Source organism: Manis pentadactyla, chromosome 3 (assembly GCF_030020395.1).
Source record: "Manis pentadactyla isolate mManPen7 chromosome 3, mManPen7.hap1, whole genome shotgun sequence".
Taxonomy (NCBI): Eukaryota; Metazoa; Chordata; class Mammalia; order Pholidota; family Manidae; genus Manis; species Manis pentadactyla.
Window position 1 is genome coordinate 113,969,142 of NC_080021.1, and position 19,470 is coordinate 113,988,611.

The 19,470-nt window shown below is 36.8% G+C and overlaps 1 protein-coding gene across 2 annotated transcripts in view; it reads left to right on the top strand.

Moving 5' to 3' along the window:
* Positions 1–10,319, top strand: part of RAB18 (RAB18, member RAS oncogene family) — a 56,950-nt gene extending 46,631 nt beyond the window's left edge. The window contains exons 3-7 of one of the 2 annotated variants that reach the window (XM_057498330.1): positions 2,834–2,895; positions 4,587–4,659; positions 5,795–5,913; positions 5,988–6,054; positions 8,329–10,319. In XM_057498330.1, coding sequence (XP_057354313.1) covers positions 2,834–2,895; positions 4,587–4,659; positions 5,795–5,913; positions 5,988–6,054; positions 8,329–8,504 — 497 coding nt within the window. In that variant the 3' untranslated portion in view covers positions 8,505–10,319. The remainder of the gene's footprint in view (positions 1–2,833; positions 2,896–4,586; positions 4,660–5,794; positions 5,914–5,987; positions 6,055–8,328) is intronic. The other variant, XM_057498331.1, reaches the window with a different exon arrangement.
* The last annotated feature ends 9,151 nt before the right edge of the window (positions 10,320–19,470 follow it).

Below are 19,470 nucleotides of genomic sequence, written 5' to 3' on the forward strand. Positions count from 1 at the left end.
CTATACCTGAGTTTATGACATGACATCTGGAAAGCCTCTAGGGATAGAGGTTGGTTGCCTGGACAACCAACCATGTGATTGATTAAAGGGTTGGAATTTTTAGCCAACCCTTCTTCTCCCACCCCCAGATTGGGGAGAGGGATGGAGATTTTGTTCCGTCATCAAAGGCCAATGGCTTAACCAAACATGCCTGTATAAAAATACTAAATCATGAATTTGCAGAGTTCCGTGTGGGTGAACACATGGATGTGTTGGGAGAATGGCATGCTTGGAGAGAGCATGAAAACTCCCCACCTCTTTCCCATACCTTGCCCTATGTATTTCTTCTCTGTGGCTGTTCCTGGGTTGTGTCCTTTTATAATAAAACAATAATAAGTATCACACATTAATTGAATCAGGCAAGGGCTGATTGGAGCCTCTGATTTATAGCCTGTTGCTCATAAGCACAGGTAATAACCTGATCTGGTGATTGGCATCTGTAATGGGGATTTGGTAGTCTTGTGGGACTGAGCCCTTACCCTGTGGAATCTAACTCTAACTCCAGGTAGATAGTCTCAGAACTGATTTGAATTATAGGATACTTAGCTAGTGTCCCTGAACAATCAGAATTGCTTGTTGTAGGAAACCCCACCTCCCCAATGTATCTGGTCACAGGAGTGCTGAGTGTTATGTAGGCTAGAGAGAAACACAGGAGTGAGTGTTCTTTTCTAGACAGCTTGCTTCTATCACAAGTATCCACATGTGGAGGTTGAAAAGCTAGTTTAATCAAATGTAGTAAGAAGTTGGCAAGATCAAACTTACCAAAAAGATTCCCACTATTGTCACCAATAAAGGCAAGTTAACAGCCACTTGCAGAACAGAACACCCAAGCTTGGTGAAGAAGCAGTTTAAACATGGGAAGTCTGAAGAGCTCCATGTCTGCACCTGAGATTCACCAGAGGAACCAAGGAAAGATAAGGGGACCTGAGGGGTTTGAATCCAGATGAGGTGCCCTTTCAGGCTGCCTGTGTCTGCTGACTCTTAGGACTCCAATGGGCAGTGTTTGCTGAGGAACTTTCAGATCTGATGTGTCAGAAGAGTAGCTTAGAGGTGGTTATTGACGTGTTCATTGTGAATATGACAGAGGCAGTAATTAGACTGTCAACAAATATATGCAAAAATAAGAAATTATAAAAAAGACAGGGAATTAGGGAAGGGGAGGAAAACAAATATTCTGGGAGCAGTGAGTTTCTTCTCTTGGGTGGGCAAATTAGAGGTAGCTAGCAAAAAGGCCATTCTGCCTGTGAACATTCTGTCTGGTGCTATTGAGAAAAGTTCTTTATATATTGTCTGAAAAATCTTTGAGTGTGTGACTGTGGAGTATGTATGGCAGTCTATCTCTATAATATCTGCCAGTGGCCTTTAGTACTGAATGTTTTCCATCCTGAATTTTCTCAGGTTTTGTTTTGTTGCTTAAAGCAGTATGGATAAAATACAAATAATGTAAAATTTCTTACATAGCTGTGGCATAATATTCCTTTATTTAGACCTGGTGAAAAAAGGTAATGTATAGGAATTTTTGTTTGGCTGTAGAGGAACTTTATACTTAGGTTTCCTTGGACTATGTGGTTGGTACTGTCCTTTAAGCCTGTCTTTGTAGGTGCGGCTTTATCAGCACAACGTTAATCACCCTAGCCCAGAGCACCAGATTTTTTTTTTTAATCTTTGGTATACTGAAAGACCTTGCATAGTACACATTTTGAAATGTACCTTTATTACCTAATTTTGTATATAATGGATCACCAGAAATATCCAGGAATTACTAATATATTTCCATATTGGTGACAGGTGTTCTAGTAAGCATTTAGTGTATGAGGGTGCTGTTCATCTTAGTTGTGGCAATTCTGAATTGATTGTGACAAGCTAATAGGATCTTTTGAAAGTTTCTTTCCAAGCTTCTTGAGCTCATGTTTTCCCTCTGGCCAGTGGGGTAGACTGTGAATTATTTTTCTATGCTCTTTAAAGACATATAGGTAGTTAATGTTCATTTAAGCCAGATGGCATGTGTCAGCTCATTTTCCTGGAAAGGGAGAGGTTTTTTGGGCTGCTGTAGTTAAACCTTATGTGACTTCTTACGAAGCTCTTTACATAAATTAGTACTTTAAGATTTTCACAGCACTTTGAGCCCTCCTGTTTTTCACTTATGAAGATTCTTAGAGGGTTGGACACAGATGTTTTTGTGTGAAACTCTCTTTGCAGTTGTGCAGTAGCAAGTGATCATTGATAAGGTTATATGAAATCAATACTTTTTTAGGATAAAAACACAGCAAAGAATTCTTAAGACAAGGAGTAAGTGGTCCTTTTATATTTTTACCAGTCCTCCAAGCTGCCTATAGTCAGAATCTGAGTTAGCCATCTGTGGACAACACTTTTAATAATAGTTTGTAGATGCTCAGGAACCCCGAGAAATGCCCCAGTTCACATCAGCCTTACGTAGTTTTCTCTGCATTAGCACTGTGAATTCTAGCTCTTAGAGGCTTTTAATGTGCATTGTCAATCATCCCCTTACACTGGATTTTATTTTTTCAATACAATATTTATATTTTCAAGAAGGACAGGTAGGTGAGTGTTTAAATTCTACAAGCATTTGTTTTTCATTTATCCTGATTAAAAAGTCCTAAGCAGCAGGACTTTAGTGACACTTTTTCTTCTATCTTCACATCCATAATTCTACAAATTTAGGTTATGAATTTGTACACTTGATAAAGTGGCTTTTCTATTTTCTGGTTTTCTTGGTGATTGACTTTACAAGTATATTTTATGGGATTCTTATCAAAACTTTCATTTTTTCAAGGTGTTGACTTTAAAGTGAAAACAATTTCAGTGGATGGAAATAAGGCTAAACTTGCAATATGGGTAAGAGGTTTTAAAATGTATTTTGTATAAATATTAAACTTGTACTTTTTAAAGAAGCAGAAATTAGTGTGTGTAGTGTTCTAGAGGTGAATGTACAATTTGTCTTAAATTTTGGGGGGATTTGATGTTGATTAAAGGATAATAGTTCTTTTAATTGGGTAATTAGGCAGACTTGTTTTACTTTTTCACATTTTAAAAATATATAATCCTTTCAGAATATCAAAAACAAAGTCTAAAAATCATTTCGACTATGAGAGAATTACTGTTACTGAATGTGTTTTTTTTAAAGTTTGAAAAAACCTACATTTTGGGGAATGGAGTGATACTTAGAAAAATATTTATTTTTCATGTTTGTTAGTATAAATATTTATAAAATTTGAGTTTGCCAACCTTGGATTTATTTTTTAATACTGATGCCCTGTCTTTACTTACTGGCTAAATTGCCTGTGAACCCAACCATTCTGACCCACATGGCTCTGCTAACTAGACTTGTTCATGTAGTGCTGAATAAGAGCATAACTGTCAGAAATGTCCCAATGCTCAGTGGCTGTGTCTGTCTGCCTGTCTCCCCACCTCCTGTCTTTCTGTCTGTCTGTCTGTGTCACCTATCTATTATCTGTCTGTCTATCTGTCTATATGTGTCTCTCTGTCCAGTTACTTTAGTATGTATGCCTGGAAGTAGAATTGTTGGCTCAAAGATGTACATCTTTACTTTCCTTCAAGTTATTTTACATGAGCAGACTACACACTTTTCCTTAAAGGGCTGGATAATAAATATTTAGTCCAACCCTAAAGTGGGCCATATGACAGTACATAAGCAAATGGGCTTGCCTATATTCCAGTAAAACTTTAGTTAGTAAACCTTACGTCATAAAACAGGTAGTGCACTGAAACAGCAGTTGGCAAACTGCAGCTTTGCATAATACTAGTAATCTTGAGGCTACAGTCCAAGGATGGTAGACAGAAGACAGAAGGAGCCAGGCCCCAAAGTAGAGATTAATTAGTTTATTCATCTCCCTCCCACTCCCCACCCAACAAAAGTTAAGCAGCTGGGCAAGAATTGCTCTAGGCACTAGTGTTAAACTGGTGATTAAGCAGATGAGGTCCCTTTCTCATTAAATTTATTTCCTAGCTAGTGTACATCTTATGTTCATCACCCTGGTAGGCGTCAGAAACATGAAATAAGGAGTGGGTTGGTTTTATGCATTTTCCTAAAAGAAGATACAGAGAAAACACTCAGAGTCCAGCCTCATAATTGCTTGTCTAAAATAAGACACCCCTGTAATTCTCTGTAAATAAGTGGTTCTCAACCTTGATTCTACGTTAGAATCACTTCGGAATATTTTTTAAATCAGAATCTTTTGGGGTTGGACCCAGGCATCAGTATTTTTCAGTTTCCAAGAAATTTAATCAATGTAGCCAGAGTTGAGAACCACGGCTTTCAGTGAAATGGCCTTAATCTGTGATAAAAATGTAGAAAATCTTTACATAGTTGTATTTTTCTCGAGATGAGTCAATATCTGTTAATTTTATGTAACACATAAAGAGAACACTATTTAAATTTCAAATTTTAAATGCACTTGTGTATTATAGTTTTAATAATGCATTTGACTTTCTACTCTTAAATTAGTAATGTTGAGTTTATTATTTATACTTTGTTTTATTTAATAATAACTGATTGTCACTTTTAGGATACTGCTGGTCAAGAGAGGTTCAGAACATTAACTCCCAGCTATTATAGAGGTGCACAGGGCGTTATATTAGGTAAGGTTGTTATTGTTTTATTAGTGGGATTTCTGATTTTCCGTGTCTGTGAAGGTCAATAAGTTTTTGTTTTATTTATCCTTGGGGCTACTTTTATGTAACTTGAAGTTTATTAACTTCATTTAATATTGATGAATACTTAAACTTTAAAAATTTCAGCCCTTTGTCAAACAATTAAAAAATAAAGATCTGACTAATTTATTTGTTTTAAAAAGCACATGTTGATGAGGACATAACTGAGAATTAATCCATACATAGTTGGTCTGTCTTAGGGCATCACCAGACTGATCTTCAGTCAGCAGCATATTAACATTTGCCACAGTTTATAAAAGGAAGAAAAGTGTTGGTTGCATAGTAGAATATATTTTATTAGTCCTAAAAAACAGCACAACCCACTTAACACTGCTGATTCATAACCACACAAAATTTAAAAACCAAGTGTGGATTCAATTTCAGTTTTTTAAATGTGCTTATTCTTAATATTCCTGGGAAGCTCTTTAACATGAGCATTGGTGAGTTGCAGAGAGAATTCTCTCTTTATATCGTGGCTTGTGAGGCTTTGGTGTCATTGCTGTTCATTTGACAGTGACTCTTACAGTTGTGGTTCAGCATCTCCTAAGTTTAGAAAAAACTTTCAATTAATAAGTGCTTTATTTATTATAATGCAGGATGATATGAGGTGAAAGTGACAACAGAGGAAGGTAATCAGGATCCCATCCACTAATGTTACAAATTTTTTCCAAGTTGCAAATTGTCCTTTTAAGAAGCAAATTAACATGGTCATAGATGTTTAAATTCATATAAAGTTTTTTGGTATTTTGCCACAGATTTGATGTATAAACACTTTTTGGTTTTTTGAACATTCCTCTTACTGTTCTGAATGGGGACAGCTGTTGTTTTGTTTAAGTTAATTTTTGGTTATCACACAGGATATAATTTCATTTTTCTCACTGTGTATTAATAAAATTGAAGTGTGTGTGTGCCTTTTTTCTTAACACACTTGTTTCTTCCATCTGTCAGGAGTCACTGATTATTAAGCATTGAAGGTAACATTAGCTCCTGGTTGCATATCAGAAATATAATATCATTGCTTCTTATTTCTAATACTTATATAATAAATGACTCTTCATTTCAGTTTATGATGTCACAAGAAGAGACACCTTTGTTAAACTGGATAATTGGTTAAATGAATTGGAAACTTACTGCACAAGAAATGACATAGTAAACATGCTAGTTGGAAATAAAATTGATAAGGTAAGATGTCAGACACTTGGCATTTTGGCTGTCTATTTTGGTAGCTTTTCTTAAACTTTGCATTTATGTTTCAGGAAAATCGTGAAGTTGATAGAAATGAAGGCCTCAAATTTGCACGAAAGCATTCCATGTTATTTATAGGTAGGTGTGTGAATATTTATCCGAGTTTCTACTACACTTTTCTCTTTATGAACCGTAAAATGTATGTATTTAGTTCGTAGTGTCTAATGGCATTCAGGAAAGCCAGGTACCCAGTACTAAAGGATTACCTGCTGGTCCATGTGCCAGCAGGGGTGGCGCCACTGGGGTGCTAGTTAGAAATGCTTCATTTCAGGCCCTAACCCAGATTTTCTTCATTAAAATCTGCATTTTTAACAAGCTCACCACGTGATTTGTATGCAAGTGATTTATGTTTGTGAGAAGCATGGTAGGTAGAGCAAGAATTGGCAAACTGCAGTGCTCTGTTCTGATAGTTTTTTGAAAAGACCCATCTGTGTAGAAAATGGACCATAAGAAGCACATGCAAGAGGCTAGATACTCTCTTAGAGTGGCCCAGGTGATTTGATGCTGGTTGCTTTGGCTGTTGTAGCAGTAGTGTGTCGTAGAAAGGTAGCAGAGCTGCAGATACTTTGATAGTTAAGCTTGACAGGCTAGGATGATAGATTGGGTGTGGAGGATAATGAAAGAGAGCAGTCAAGGGTAACTCCTAGGCTTTGACATTGAACAACTAGGTGAATTGTGCTGCCATTAATGGGCTCATGGAAAATGGAGATAACAGATTTGGGAAGGGGAATAGGCAGTAAAGAATTCTGTGTGGACATAAGAATGAACCATCTTTCAGATAACCAGTGGACATGCCAATTATTGGCATTTATGTGGCATTTAAAGTTGTGGGATTGGAGTGATCACTGCAAGAAAAGCTAGATAGAGAAGGGCTGAAGATTCAACCTTGGGGTCCTCCAACAATTAGAGGTCAGTAGAAGATGAGGTGCCAGCAAATAAAGCTAAGAATGACATGCCTGTGGGAGGAGGAATACTAGGAGTGGTCAGTGTCCTGGAAGTCAAGAAACAAAGTATTTAAAGGAAGAAAGTGATCAGCTGTATCAATTGCTGTAAGTTATCAAATGAGATGAGGACATTAAATTTGACAAGATGAAAGATGTTGTTGGTCTTTAGTAGAAGAGTTTCAATGAAGTGGTGGGAAGAAAAGCCTAATTAGAAGAAAAAATTTAGAGCCAAATTAGAAGAAAAAATGTGAGAGAAAAAGTGGAAACAGCTTATGTGGGTAACTCCTTAAGAGAGTTTTGCTTTGAAAGCAAGTAGAGAAACTGGGTGGCTTCTAGAAGGACATATGGGCTTGAAGGCAAGCTGGCTAGTGGGTGGGTGGTTAGTTGGTTAATATGATGGACAGTAATTTGGGCAGTAGTGAAGGCATATGATTTTTCAGTGAATGAGTAGGGATAGGAGCCCAGAAACTAGAAAAGGGGAGGGCCCTACATAGCATGGATAGTTCATCCTTTTTAACAGCACAGGAGGCAGAGCCTAAGGATATTATGTTCAGGGAGGCTGGTAAACCTATTAGTGGCATGATCAGTGGTTCTTACCAGCTTGTTTCTGTTTTTCTCAACATAAAGCTAGATCATGAGCTGAGATGGAGGAGTTTTAAGAGGAAGGAATAAAATAGTTATCTCAGACAGTAAAAATGGTAAACACTAGGGAGATGTAGATCAGGGGGCAGGGTTAAATGTCCACATCGGTTTCCTGAGCATAAATTTTAAATGGGACCAGTGACCATGGTTGCATATCATTTACCCAACCTGCCCAGCTAGTATATGCTGATATAAGGTCTATTTTTGGTCTCCGTTTGACTTAAATACTCCTCTATCAATTACTGAATTAATTGGTACATAGAACTCCTAGACCTGCTAGGAGATATATAGGTATCCTCCAACCTGGCAAATGTCCTTAGAGGAATAAACAAGAGCATGATTCCACAGCTTTTCAAGGATATTTGCTGACAGATGATCTTTTAGGACTAAGCATTTACCCATAGCTGCTTGATTGCAGGTGTACAGAACAATCAGATTAATTGTTTTAACTTAGAGCTTAAATTTTCTTATTCTAAAATAGGAATAATATCTGCTTTGAGGGCTAATTTAAAGAACTAGCTGAAAAATTAAGGAGAGAACTTGGAGTTGAGCTTGAACACATATACAGTTCTATCGCAAAACCTTGGGCTTACATACCACTGTTCATATGGGTAGAATTTAAATAGCTCAGCTTTGAGAGTTGGGGAAAATTGCTGATTGGACTCTTTGTATGTTGTTGGAAGATATTTGTGCCATAATAGTTACCCCGAAAAACATGAATATGACCAGAAAAGAATATACTATGACATTTTTCCTTGAATTTCAGAGGCAAGTGCAAAAACCTGTGATGGTGTACAGTGTGCCTTTGAGGAACTTGTTGAGAAGATCATTCAGACACCTGGACTGTGGGAAAGTGAAAACCAGAATAAAGGGGTCAAACTGTCACACAGGGAAGAAGGCCATGGGGGAGGAGCCTGTAGTGGTTACTGTTCTGTGTTCTAAACTCTGGGAAACTCTATCTCTTGCATATTTGATTAGATAGTGACATCTTTCTGTATATAAACTCTTTAACTGCTATTTTAGGGACCTTGCAGTTTGCACATACTTGTTTTCTAACATGGCAGTAAATATTTGCAAGAAACCCCTCTCATCGGCTTTCCCAGGTGAAATGTTAATGGTAAGCATGCACAGTTTGCAGTCTGCAGTTTTTTATGTAACATAAAAGAGGTGTACCTTTGTAAGTACATTTGATTTTATGATTTATGTTTATCATGTGATTAAAAAACCCCACCCATCTAGTATATGTTGATATAAGGTCTACTTTCAGTCTCCATTTGGCTTAAATACTCCTCTATCAATTACTGAATTAACTGGTATGTAGAACCCCTAGACCTGCTAGGAGATATACACAGGTATCCTCCAACCTGGCAAATGTCCTTTGAGAAATAAACAAGAGCATGATTCCACAGCTTTTCCAGGATATTTGCTGACAGATGCTCTTTTAGTACTAAGCAAAATTCTTTTTACAGGATGTAGTCCAGGCCAGTTTATAAGTAAATGTGTTTGTTCTGATGATGCTTCTAAAATATTATTACCATGTTAAAGAAGTTTGGTCTTACTTTCTAATTTACTTCAGTGAGTAACTCAGTTGCTTAACTAGAGTTTTAATTCTGTGACATGTACATTGGAGTCATGACCCTTTGTTTAGTATTTTTAGTTATGTAGTGTTTGGCAGAATGGCGATAAAGTTTTCATTTTGGTTTCTGAAGGACATGAAAGTGTTTATATAACTCATGTAGTACTTACCACTTTTAAAACCAACACCTTTTTCCATAAATGTTGGTGGTGTTTGTCCAGGTACCTCAATTGTAGCTTCTGTAATGTTTATGAATATCTGTATCTTACACTTCCATAAATGGCTAGTTGATATTCAAAAACTTATTTCTGTGTTTTGAGTGTTGGGTTAAAAAGAACACTAAGTAAACACTAAATGACACTTTGAGAGAGGTATATTGCTTCCAGATTTTGACGTGTGTGGGAAAAGACTGTTGCAATGAAAATCTTGGTAATTTACTGTAACAAGTAGGCAATAATCATCACAACCAACTTGTACAGACTAATGAATCTTTTCCACAGTAGTCAGTTTTCTAACCTCTTGCTATTGTACATTATATGTCTTTTTTCACTCATGTTATTTAATTTACCTTGATCTCTGCTATTTTAAAACACCAAATAAGTAATTTGTCCTTTTAGACAAGCCACTATAATACCTCTTAGTAAGATTCTGAAACTGATTTATGAGCAATTTGTTCTCTGTATACAGTTGCAAATGATAAACATCTTTGTCTATCACCTTTACAGTATGTGTGATAATCAATCTATTTCAAGTTGGGGTCTCTGTGAAATGTACCTCTTCCCATAAAAAAACTTTACATTCTTACTTGGTTCACACTTGTTAGACTACATTATGTGTAGTTAAAGGTTTTATACATTATGTATGTTGTAACTAAATATTAAACACTTAAACTACTTTAATGTTGGAGAAAGGTAGCTAACACATGTATTTACGAAATCATGTTTGTGTTACATTCAAACGTAGGTTTGTATTACTTAGTGTCTGTTGACAAGATATTTCTGTTTATTGCTCTTTGCTCCTTGGTTTACATAATTATCTTTCTGTGCATTGGATTGTTGTCTTGATTTGGTCAGAATTTGGATACATATGACTCACCTAACTTTTAAAACTTAATTTTTTTTGGTAGATTTATATTGTAACCTTTTATAGTTTTTTAATAAACATAGCCTGCTTTCCCTAAATGCATTTGTACAGGAAGTATTATACATTTCTCTATTCCTCTAATCAGCTGAGGAGCAGCTGAAGGTAGTGTTTTTCAAATCTGATTATATTACATGGCTTTCACTTGGTATTTTGTTGCAAGCTTATTGTTTCATAGTGGAGGTTTTCTAAGTGAGGTTTTCTAAGTAATTTCTAAAATTAGTTCAGTAACTGAGGGTTTTGATAATTCTTCATTTCCAAATAATTTGAAGTAGTTTTTGTTTTGTTTTTTTGGTTTCACTTTAGTCTGGTTGTGTTTTGTTTGGTTTTTTTTTGACATACCCCATTACAGTCACTGTCCATCAGCATAGTAAGATGCTGTAGAATCACTACTTGTCTTCTCTGTGTTGTACAGCCCTCCCCATGCCCCCCACCCCCTACATTATGTCTAATCGTATTGCCCTTTTTCCCCCTTGTCCCTCCCTTCCCAACCATCCTCCCCCGTCCCTTTCCTTTTGCCAACTGTTAGTCCATTCTTGGGTTCTGTGAGTCTGCTGCTGTTCTGTTCCTTCAGTTTTTGCTTTGTTCTTATACTCCACAGATGAGTGAAATCATTTGGTACTTGTCTTTCTCTGCCTGGCTTATTTCACTGAGCATAATATCCTCCAGCCCCATCCATGTTGTTGCAAATGGTAGGATTTGTTTTCTTCTTATGGTTGAATAATAATCCATTGTGTATATGTACCACATCTTCTTTATCCATTCATCTACTGATGGACACTTAGGTTGCTTCCATTTCTTGGCTCTTGTAAATAGTGCTGCGATAAACATATGGGTGCATATGTCTTTTTAAAACTGGGCTACTGCATTCTTAGGGTAAATTCCTAGAAGTGGAATTCCTGGGTCAAATGGTATTTCTATTTTGAGCTTTTTGAGGAACCTCCATACTGCTTTCCCACAATGGTTGAACTAATTTACATTCCCACCAGCAGTGTAGGAGGGTTCCCCTTTCTCCATATCCTCATCAGCATTTGTTGTTGTCTGTCTTTTGGATGTTGGCCAGCCTACCTGGTGTGAGGTGATATCCCATTGTGGTTTAATTTGCATTTCTCTGATGATTAGCAATGTGGAGCATCTTTTCATGTGCCTGTTGGCCATCTGAATTTCTTCTTTGGAAAAGTGTCTGTTCATATCCTGTGCCCATTTTTTTATTGGCTTATTTGCTTTTTGTTTGTTGAGGTGCGTGAGCTCTTTATATATTTTGGATGTCAATCTTTATCGGATATGTCATTTATGAATATATTCTCCCATACTGTAGGATGTCTTTTTGTTCTATTGATGATTTCCTTTGCTGTACAGAAGCTTATCAGCTTGGTATAGTCCCACTTGTTCATCTTTGCTTTTGTTTCCCTTGCCTGGGGAGGTATGTTCATGAAGAAGTTGCTCATGTTTATGTCCAAGAGATTTTTGCATACTTTTTTTCTAAGAGTTTTATGGTTTCATGACATACATTCAGGTCTTTGATCCATTTTGAATTTACTTTTGTGTATGAGGTTAGACAATAATCCAGTTTCATTCTCTTGCATGTAGCTGTCCAGTTTTGCCAACACCAGCTGTTGAAGAGGCTGTCATTTCCCCATTGTATATCCATGGCTCCTTTATCGTATATTAATTGACTGTATATGTTTGGGTTAAAATCCGGACTCTCTCTTCTGTTTCACTGGCCTATGTGTCTTCTTGTGCCAGTACCAAATTGTCTTGATTACTGTGGCTTTGTAGTAGAGCTTGAAGTTGGGAAGTGAGATCCCCCCTGCTTTATTCTGCCTTCTCAGGATTGCTTTGGCTATTCAGAGTCCTTTGTGGTTCCATATGAATTTTAGAATTATTTGTTCCAGTTTATTGAAGAATGCTGTTGGTATTTTGATAGGAATTGCATTGAATCTGTAGATTGCTTTAGGCAGGATGGCTATTTTGACAATAGTAATTCTTCCTAGCCAAGAGCATGGGATGAATTTCCATTTGTTAGTGTCCTCTTTAATTTCTCTTAGGAGTGTCTTGTAGTTTTCAGGGTATAGGTCTTTCACTTCCTTGGTTAGGTTTATTCCTAGGTATTTAATTTTTTTTGATGCAATTGTGAATGGAGTTGTTTTCCTAATTTCTCTTTCTGCTAGCTCATCATTAGTGCAGCAGATTTCTGTGTATTAATTTTTTATCCTGCAACTTTGCTGAATTCACATATTAGATCTAGTAGTTTTGGAGTGGAGTCTTTAGGGTTTTTTATGTACAATGTCATGTCATCTGCCAATAGTGACAGTTTGGCTTCTTCTTTACCAATCTGGATGCGTTTTATTTGTTTGTTTTGTCTAATTGCCATGGCTAGGACCTCCAGTACTATGTTGAATAACAGTGGGGAGTGTGGGCATCCCTGTCTTGTTCCCAATCTTAGGTGAAAAGCTTTCAATTTAAAGTAGTTTTAAAGTGCCAGATGGTACACATACGAACAATTAGAATATAGTGTTTTGACTTCTAGGAGTACTGATATAGACCTAAACAGACAGATAAATAACTTCTGTTTATATTAATAGTAATAGTAACATTTATTGAAAGCTTCCTTGGTGCCACATGCTGTTCTAAGTGCTGGAATATCTCAGTAAACCTCACAGCAGCCTTAAGAGGTTGTAATGAAACCTAGATCAGTTAGATCACTTCCCAGATGATTGCATAGCTAAGTTAGCTAAGGGGCTGGATTCTAGTCACGGCATTCTCGTAAGTCCATGCTCTTAACCACTGCTCCTTTGGGTATGGCTAGGTGTTAGCTTTTTGTTTTAAGACAGTAGAGATAAGGCAGTTGTTCCCGTGTCTCTGTATTGTTCTTTTGTTATGTGTAATAGAAATATTGCAGAGTTTTTGGTTATAGAGTAAGCCCTGTTGATGTAAATGAAGTGTGTAAGTCATTTGACCTAAAAGTTCAGGTAGGGTAGTGGAATAGGTGGTCTCAGTTCTTTTACCTTCTCAGGGTTGCGTGAAAATCCCTGACTTAGAAAAGGTACAAAGTCAGAGGTGGTATGGCACCTCAACTTCCTAGTTGTAATTGGACATAAGAAAAGAAGTTAAATCTAGGAATGTTATTTGCTCAAAATTGAAATCTGGGGGATGTTTTAAGTACTTGATTTAATCACCATATACAATTTCACATGTGGTGTTGACTTTCTAATTGAATGCAGTGGAATTGAACTTGATTTTGATTCACTGTAGTTTGCATACTTGAGAAATACACGTGATTTTGTTCTGGGTATGGGACTGGCTCCGTAGCTCATAAGAGAATCCTTCTTCTACCACTATTTGCTCTACCTGCGGGATGGCACAGACCTACCTTATACCCATTAGAGTTTAGTATGTAATTTCTCACTGACTTTCCGGTGAGCTGGGATACTCCCCTTGGGACTCTAATTGTAGGTCTTCTCAGTGTTCATGCATTATGCTTCTGTATCCTGGGGTCCTTTTCAGCTGTCATACTTAGGAAGTTATTTGTCCTTCATGGATTTTCCCTAGTTAGATATAGGGGTAAAGTGTTTCATCAGTTTTGAGAAGACATTATACTAGTTCAAACCCCAGCTATGCTGAGGGCAATCAACTATAGACTTCAGGTATTGTCTAGGACCGTTGAAAGAAGAGCATAGAAAGAAACAGGCTGAATCAAGTCAAGACTTGGAGCTGAGGAATATAGATGTACCCCAGATTTTCTGAATTTCTTTTCATGGGAACATGTATCAGGTTGGAGAGAAAACAAGATAGTCAGCTTCTGCTACATTATGGGGCTTTACATTTTACTCTTTGTTACCAGCTTTTGTTTTGTATTTAAGAATCAGGACTGTGGCATATGATTTGCCCACATGCCTCCTAGTTAAAGCTATTGGTCACATACACATTTCTGATCATAGTGTGATCTCCTCTCCCAGCCCTGCCCCTCACCATCTCTCACACACACAAACCAGAGTTCTTTTTCTTTTGTTAACCTAATAAGCAGCAAATTATGTACTTTTATTTGTAGTCTTTAATTACTAGTAAGATTGAACAATTTTAATTTTTCATTTTTTAACTCCTTTTTCATGTATGTTGTGATTGTCCATCCAGCATTCACTTCCTTCTTTCATGACACCACTCACTTTTTCTTTGGATATCTACCCCTCATCATGAATATGGTATAGATGGGGTTGTCACACCCCCAACTCTAGAGTTGGCTCAGATATCTTTTACCTCTATCACCCCCACCCCTCCATAAAATAAATAGTTCAGGGATAGGCATCTGAACCTAGGTCAGGCCAGTTCTGTCTTGGTACAGCCGTTGGGCTGGCTTTAGCTCTATATATGTTTAAAGCATTTTTTCCCTAACCTGTGTTTTTTTTCATTTTGTTTATGCTATGCTTTTCCTTACAAGGTATGTTTTGTGTTTTATACCTTCTGGGTTCCCCAGTTCTTAGATAGCACTTAATGGTCTCCTTAACCTGTTCTGAAATTTTCTTTTTTCTTTTAAAATCTTTAATTTGGAATTATTTTTGCTTATGACACAAAAAAGAGAGCCTTTCCATATGGATAGCCAGTGTGCCTGTGCACACATTAAATGCATTTTCTTTTTCACACTGAATTGAAATACCACTTTTGTCCTAGATTAAATTCCCATAAGCACTAGAATCTACTTTGGCCTTCTATTTTAGGGTCTCTTAACCTTGGTAGGTAAAGTACTTTAGTGTGACTGGTTTTCTTTAATCCTGTATATTTCATTTTATGCCTTAAAAGCCATTCTTTTAATGCAACGAAGGGAACTCTGCAGTTTTCATCAGACTGCAGAGGAAATTGCAGGCGTCTGTTTTGTTTTGATATCATCTTGAATTTGTGCCCTGACAAAGTGTTTGAAGGAAACCTCCTATTTCACAGCTGCTCTTAAGGCCCACACACCAGCCTTTCCTTAGAGGCCACTCACTTGCAGCTCTTTGGCCAGCAGGGGCGCAGATCCTGCCAGCTCTCTCTAAGGCCAGGGCACTCCTTGGATTTCCATAGGCCATGCTCTCCCTAAAATCTACCAGTTTTGGTCTTTTTTTCTAATGTAGTCATAGTGAGACTAGGCTATGGTTCCCATTGTTGCTAACTTCATGTTCTGTTGCAAGTCATAAAGTTAGGAAGATGTTTTTTCTACCCTCAGGAATAGTTAATATTAAAAAATAGGTATTGCCTGTTCATTGCAAGTTTCCTAGAAATGAGCATGGCATAATGGTTAAGAGCATGGTCCTTTGTAATTAGAGTAAGCTTACATACCTATTCAGGGATTTTACTGCTGTTTGACCTTTGGCCAATTCCTTAACCTTTTTGGGTCTCAGTTTCTTCATATTGAAAATGGGATAATAGTTTCAACTTCATAGGGTTTTTGTGAAATTTAAATGAGTTACAGTAAAGCTTGACCCAGTGTGGTTCAATAAGTATTAGCTGATTTTAGCATATCCTGGTTATTGGCCTTCTGAGTTACTATATTGTTCCATAAGTCAGTTTTATAATGCACATGGAGAAAACAATGCATTTTTTTCTTTCTAGGCTTAAGAGATTTCTAGAATAAAATTGGACATACTCATTTAAAAATGATTTTTCTAAGGTTACAGTGTCACAGTACATGTGCATATATGTGTGTTTTCCTTTTTTCTTTTGCAAGCTGTTTTCCTCTGTGGTCTTTTTGACAGGTGAAAAGGTAGTCCACAACAGTGAACTGGAAATAAACAGTATAGTAATTTCTAAGTAGAGTAGATAAATGCAGATGTGGGACTTACTGAGAAAACTGATGGTTTCCTAAACTGCGAAGACCTGGGTATTGACAGCAGGCCTCACCTCAAACCACAAAGTGTCCCGTGTGTCTCAGCTTGTGGAAGTCTGCACGGACCATAGGAGCTCTAAGCCTTCAGCTTGCTGTGTCAGGAAATAGTGTAGGGGCCTGGCCACAAGACATTTGTTCTTCTTAGATTTATGTTCCTTTGTCTAGGAATTTTAAGCCAGTTAAATATTCCCATGTGTTACACTCACACCACTGTTTCTAGGTTAAACACAAAACCAACATCTAAGTGTTCTTTAAAACAACACTAATAAATATAAAAGTAGTAGATAGCATAGCCGTGTGCATTTATAAACTCGTCTGTTTGTACTTACCTTTTGCACAGTTCACTTATCATTAATAGAAATATATAAGTCACTCTTACAAAATGATTTCAGAGTTACAATATCAATAGACTTACCAACCATGAAACTAAAAAATGTAAAGCTCTACTTGTACTCCTTTTGTCCTCAGAATGGGTACACAGTCACATGTTCAAATTACTCAAGTCAGTTCTTTTCCTCTATGTGGTTTTATTACCCATTTGATATAAGTTCCTTTGCTCCTGCTTGGATTTAATTTTGGGGTTTCATCCCTTTTATTTAGTAAATTTAATATTTATATATTAACATATAAAGTACTGTTAAGCTAAATCAGAGAATGTTCCCATCCCTGTTGATTCCATCCTGATATCATGCCCTCCCCATATGTAGTCATTATCACTAATCTTGTGGTTTATTCCTCCTGCGTTTCTTTTTGCAAGAATTATGCAGTATTATTCTTTCCATTTCTCCACAAAAGGCAATATACTATATATACTCTTTTGAATCTTGCTCTCTTACTTAACAGTGTAACTTGAACACTGACACCATATATTATCAGTTTTTGGAGCTCTTATTCACTTTTTTTTTTTTTAATGGTTCCAAGTCCTTCATTGTAGATTACAGTTTATTCAACCAGCTGCCTGTGAATGGACAGTGAATAATGTTATATGTTGTTTCATTTCTGTGCAGGGTAAGTTCCTAAGCCAATTAAAAAATTCATTATTGCAGTGTATTTTACATTAAACTTAAAGCCCCCCCATTTTAGGACCACATTTTGATGAGTTTTAATAAGTATCTACTCTTGTGCAATCACTGTCACAGTAAAGATATGGAGCATTCCTGTTACCAAAAAGTTCCTGTGTATGTTTGGTCCCCTTCTTCCTCCCACCTCTACTATATCAGACAGACAGGCTCCGACCTCTACTGCAGTCTCCGCTTACATATTCTAGACTTCCCTTTTCTCCTGTTTTATCCATCATTCCAAGGATGTTATATAAACAGAATCATACAGCTGTTGACCTTTTAAGATTAGCTTTTTTCCACTCTGCATAATGCCCTTCATCCAACCACGTTGTGGCTATTCTTTCGTTTTCATTGCTGAGTAGTAAAGGTGTGGATGTGTACACATACTCATCTGTTGTAGGGCCTTTCAGTTATTTCCAGTTTTGGGCTATTCCAAATGAAACTACTGTAAACAATTGTATACAGACTTTGTGTGGGCAGAAGTGCTGAGGAGTATGGGTGCTGTGTTATTGTCTGCAACTCTTAATTCTCTGTGACTTTCTTTTATAATTTTTAAAAATGTTCTTTAGTTGCATACTTTATTGTCTGTCCTTCCTTTTTAGTAATAGAAACAAACTTCTACTATATATAGTTAATTTTGATATCAAGTATTCTTTTTATTTGTAATAATGGTTGTAATTAAACCTTTGGGTAGGCTTTGTGTTTTTTATTCCTTTTGTATGCTTGTGCTATATATAATTCCCTGGACATAGAAAACTGAGTTAAATTTTTTTTGAGTTAATTATTTTTTAAAGGACATTTATGTATCAAGAAGAATGGGCATTTTCTATAAGAAATGTTTACGGTTGTTATTTTTGGGAGGGTATAAATGTGCGATTGCAGAATAGTTATTTCATCATGAGATCTTTCAATTGTCCATGAGATGGCAGCAGATCTGCAGTTACGGGGGAAATCCTGCAGTGAATCCCAGGGTCAAAGCTTTAGACACTGTCCAACTGAGAATTTTTTCAGGCTGTGCTTTTTTTTTTTTTTTGGCCCGGTTTCTTTCCTTCCCTCCTTCCCTCCTTCCCTCCTCTCTTCTCTCTTCTCTCTCTCTCTCTCCCTCCCCCCTCTCCCCCTGCCTCCTCCTCCCTCCCTCCTTCCCGCCAAAGGGAAAGAGAAACTCTTTCCCTTACTTTCTGGCAAAGTTCATCCACAGATCACCTTTTTATTGGATTCAAGCTTTTCTGTTCTGAAATGGCCCACATATTCTGAGGTCAACTTACAAGGCTTCACAGGAGTCTGCAGAGCCAAATGAAGCTCAGCACCCACAGAGGCTGACTTGACCACAGGTGGAGGAAATGGAAGCACACTGATCTTAGTTTGAGAGGAGAGAGTGGCTCCTTTCTATGGTGTCCCTGTATTTTTTTTAAAGAGAAGTTTCAGGTCATCAAATAGAGACACTGCAGATAAAATGAGTGAGTTTAAAGCTTTAAGATTACTTATCTACTTGTATGTTTTTGCTTTAAAATCATTTTAGAGCTTCAAAATGAGATTAAATTAAAACTTCTTTTGATGAGAAGAGAGGACTGTTTTCTGGAAACACTCAGTTAAAATAAAGGATTTAAAATTGCATTTCATTTTTCACCAAACTTTTAAAACTAAATTATTCAATGATTTTTATTCATTGATTCTAATAGGCTTCCCTCTCCTAATGTTTCAGATGGTAAGACAATTCTATCATTGTGTTCTTCACCAGGATCTGGCACTATTGCTCTCCCTGATTATTTTGCTTGTACAACAGTATTTCTGGACTGAGTAATGACAGACATGTTGGATATAAATACTTGTTTGTAATGTCAGAGTCATTTTTAGAGAATTCAGAAGTCCTTTGTCAGCTAATGTTCTTAATCACACTTGCCACTCTAAAAATGTTAGTCTTATTGATGTCTCCATTTTTATTGGTAATGTTTCTTTTTCTTTAGTTTTTGCTTCTATACTGATGAAATTCTTCCCTTTACTTTTAAAAAATAGACTTTATTTTTTATTGCAGCTTCAGGTTCACAGCAAAATTGAACAAAAGAAGCAGAAAGTTCTCATATACTCCCTGTCCACTGTCAAAATCCCACACAGCTATTTCCCCATTATTGATTTCTAGTTTAATTACAATGTTATCTGAGAGCATGTATGATTTTTATTCTTCTAATTTGTTATGGTGTGTTTTACGACTCAGAATGTGGTCTGTCTTGGCAAATGTTCCAGGTAAGTTCGAGGAGAATGTATATTCTGCTG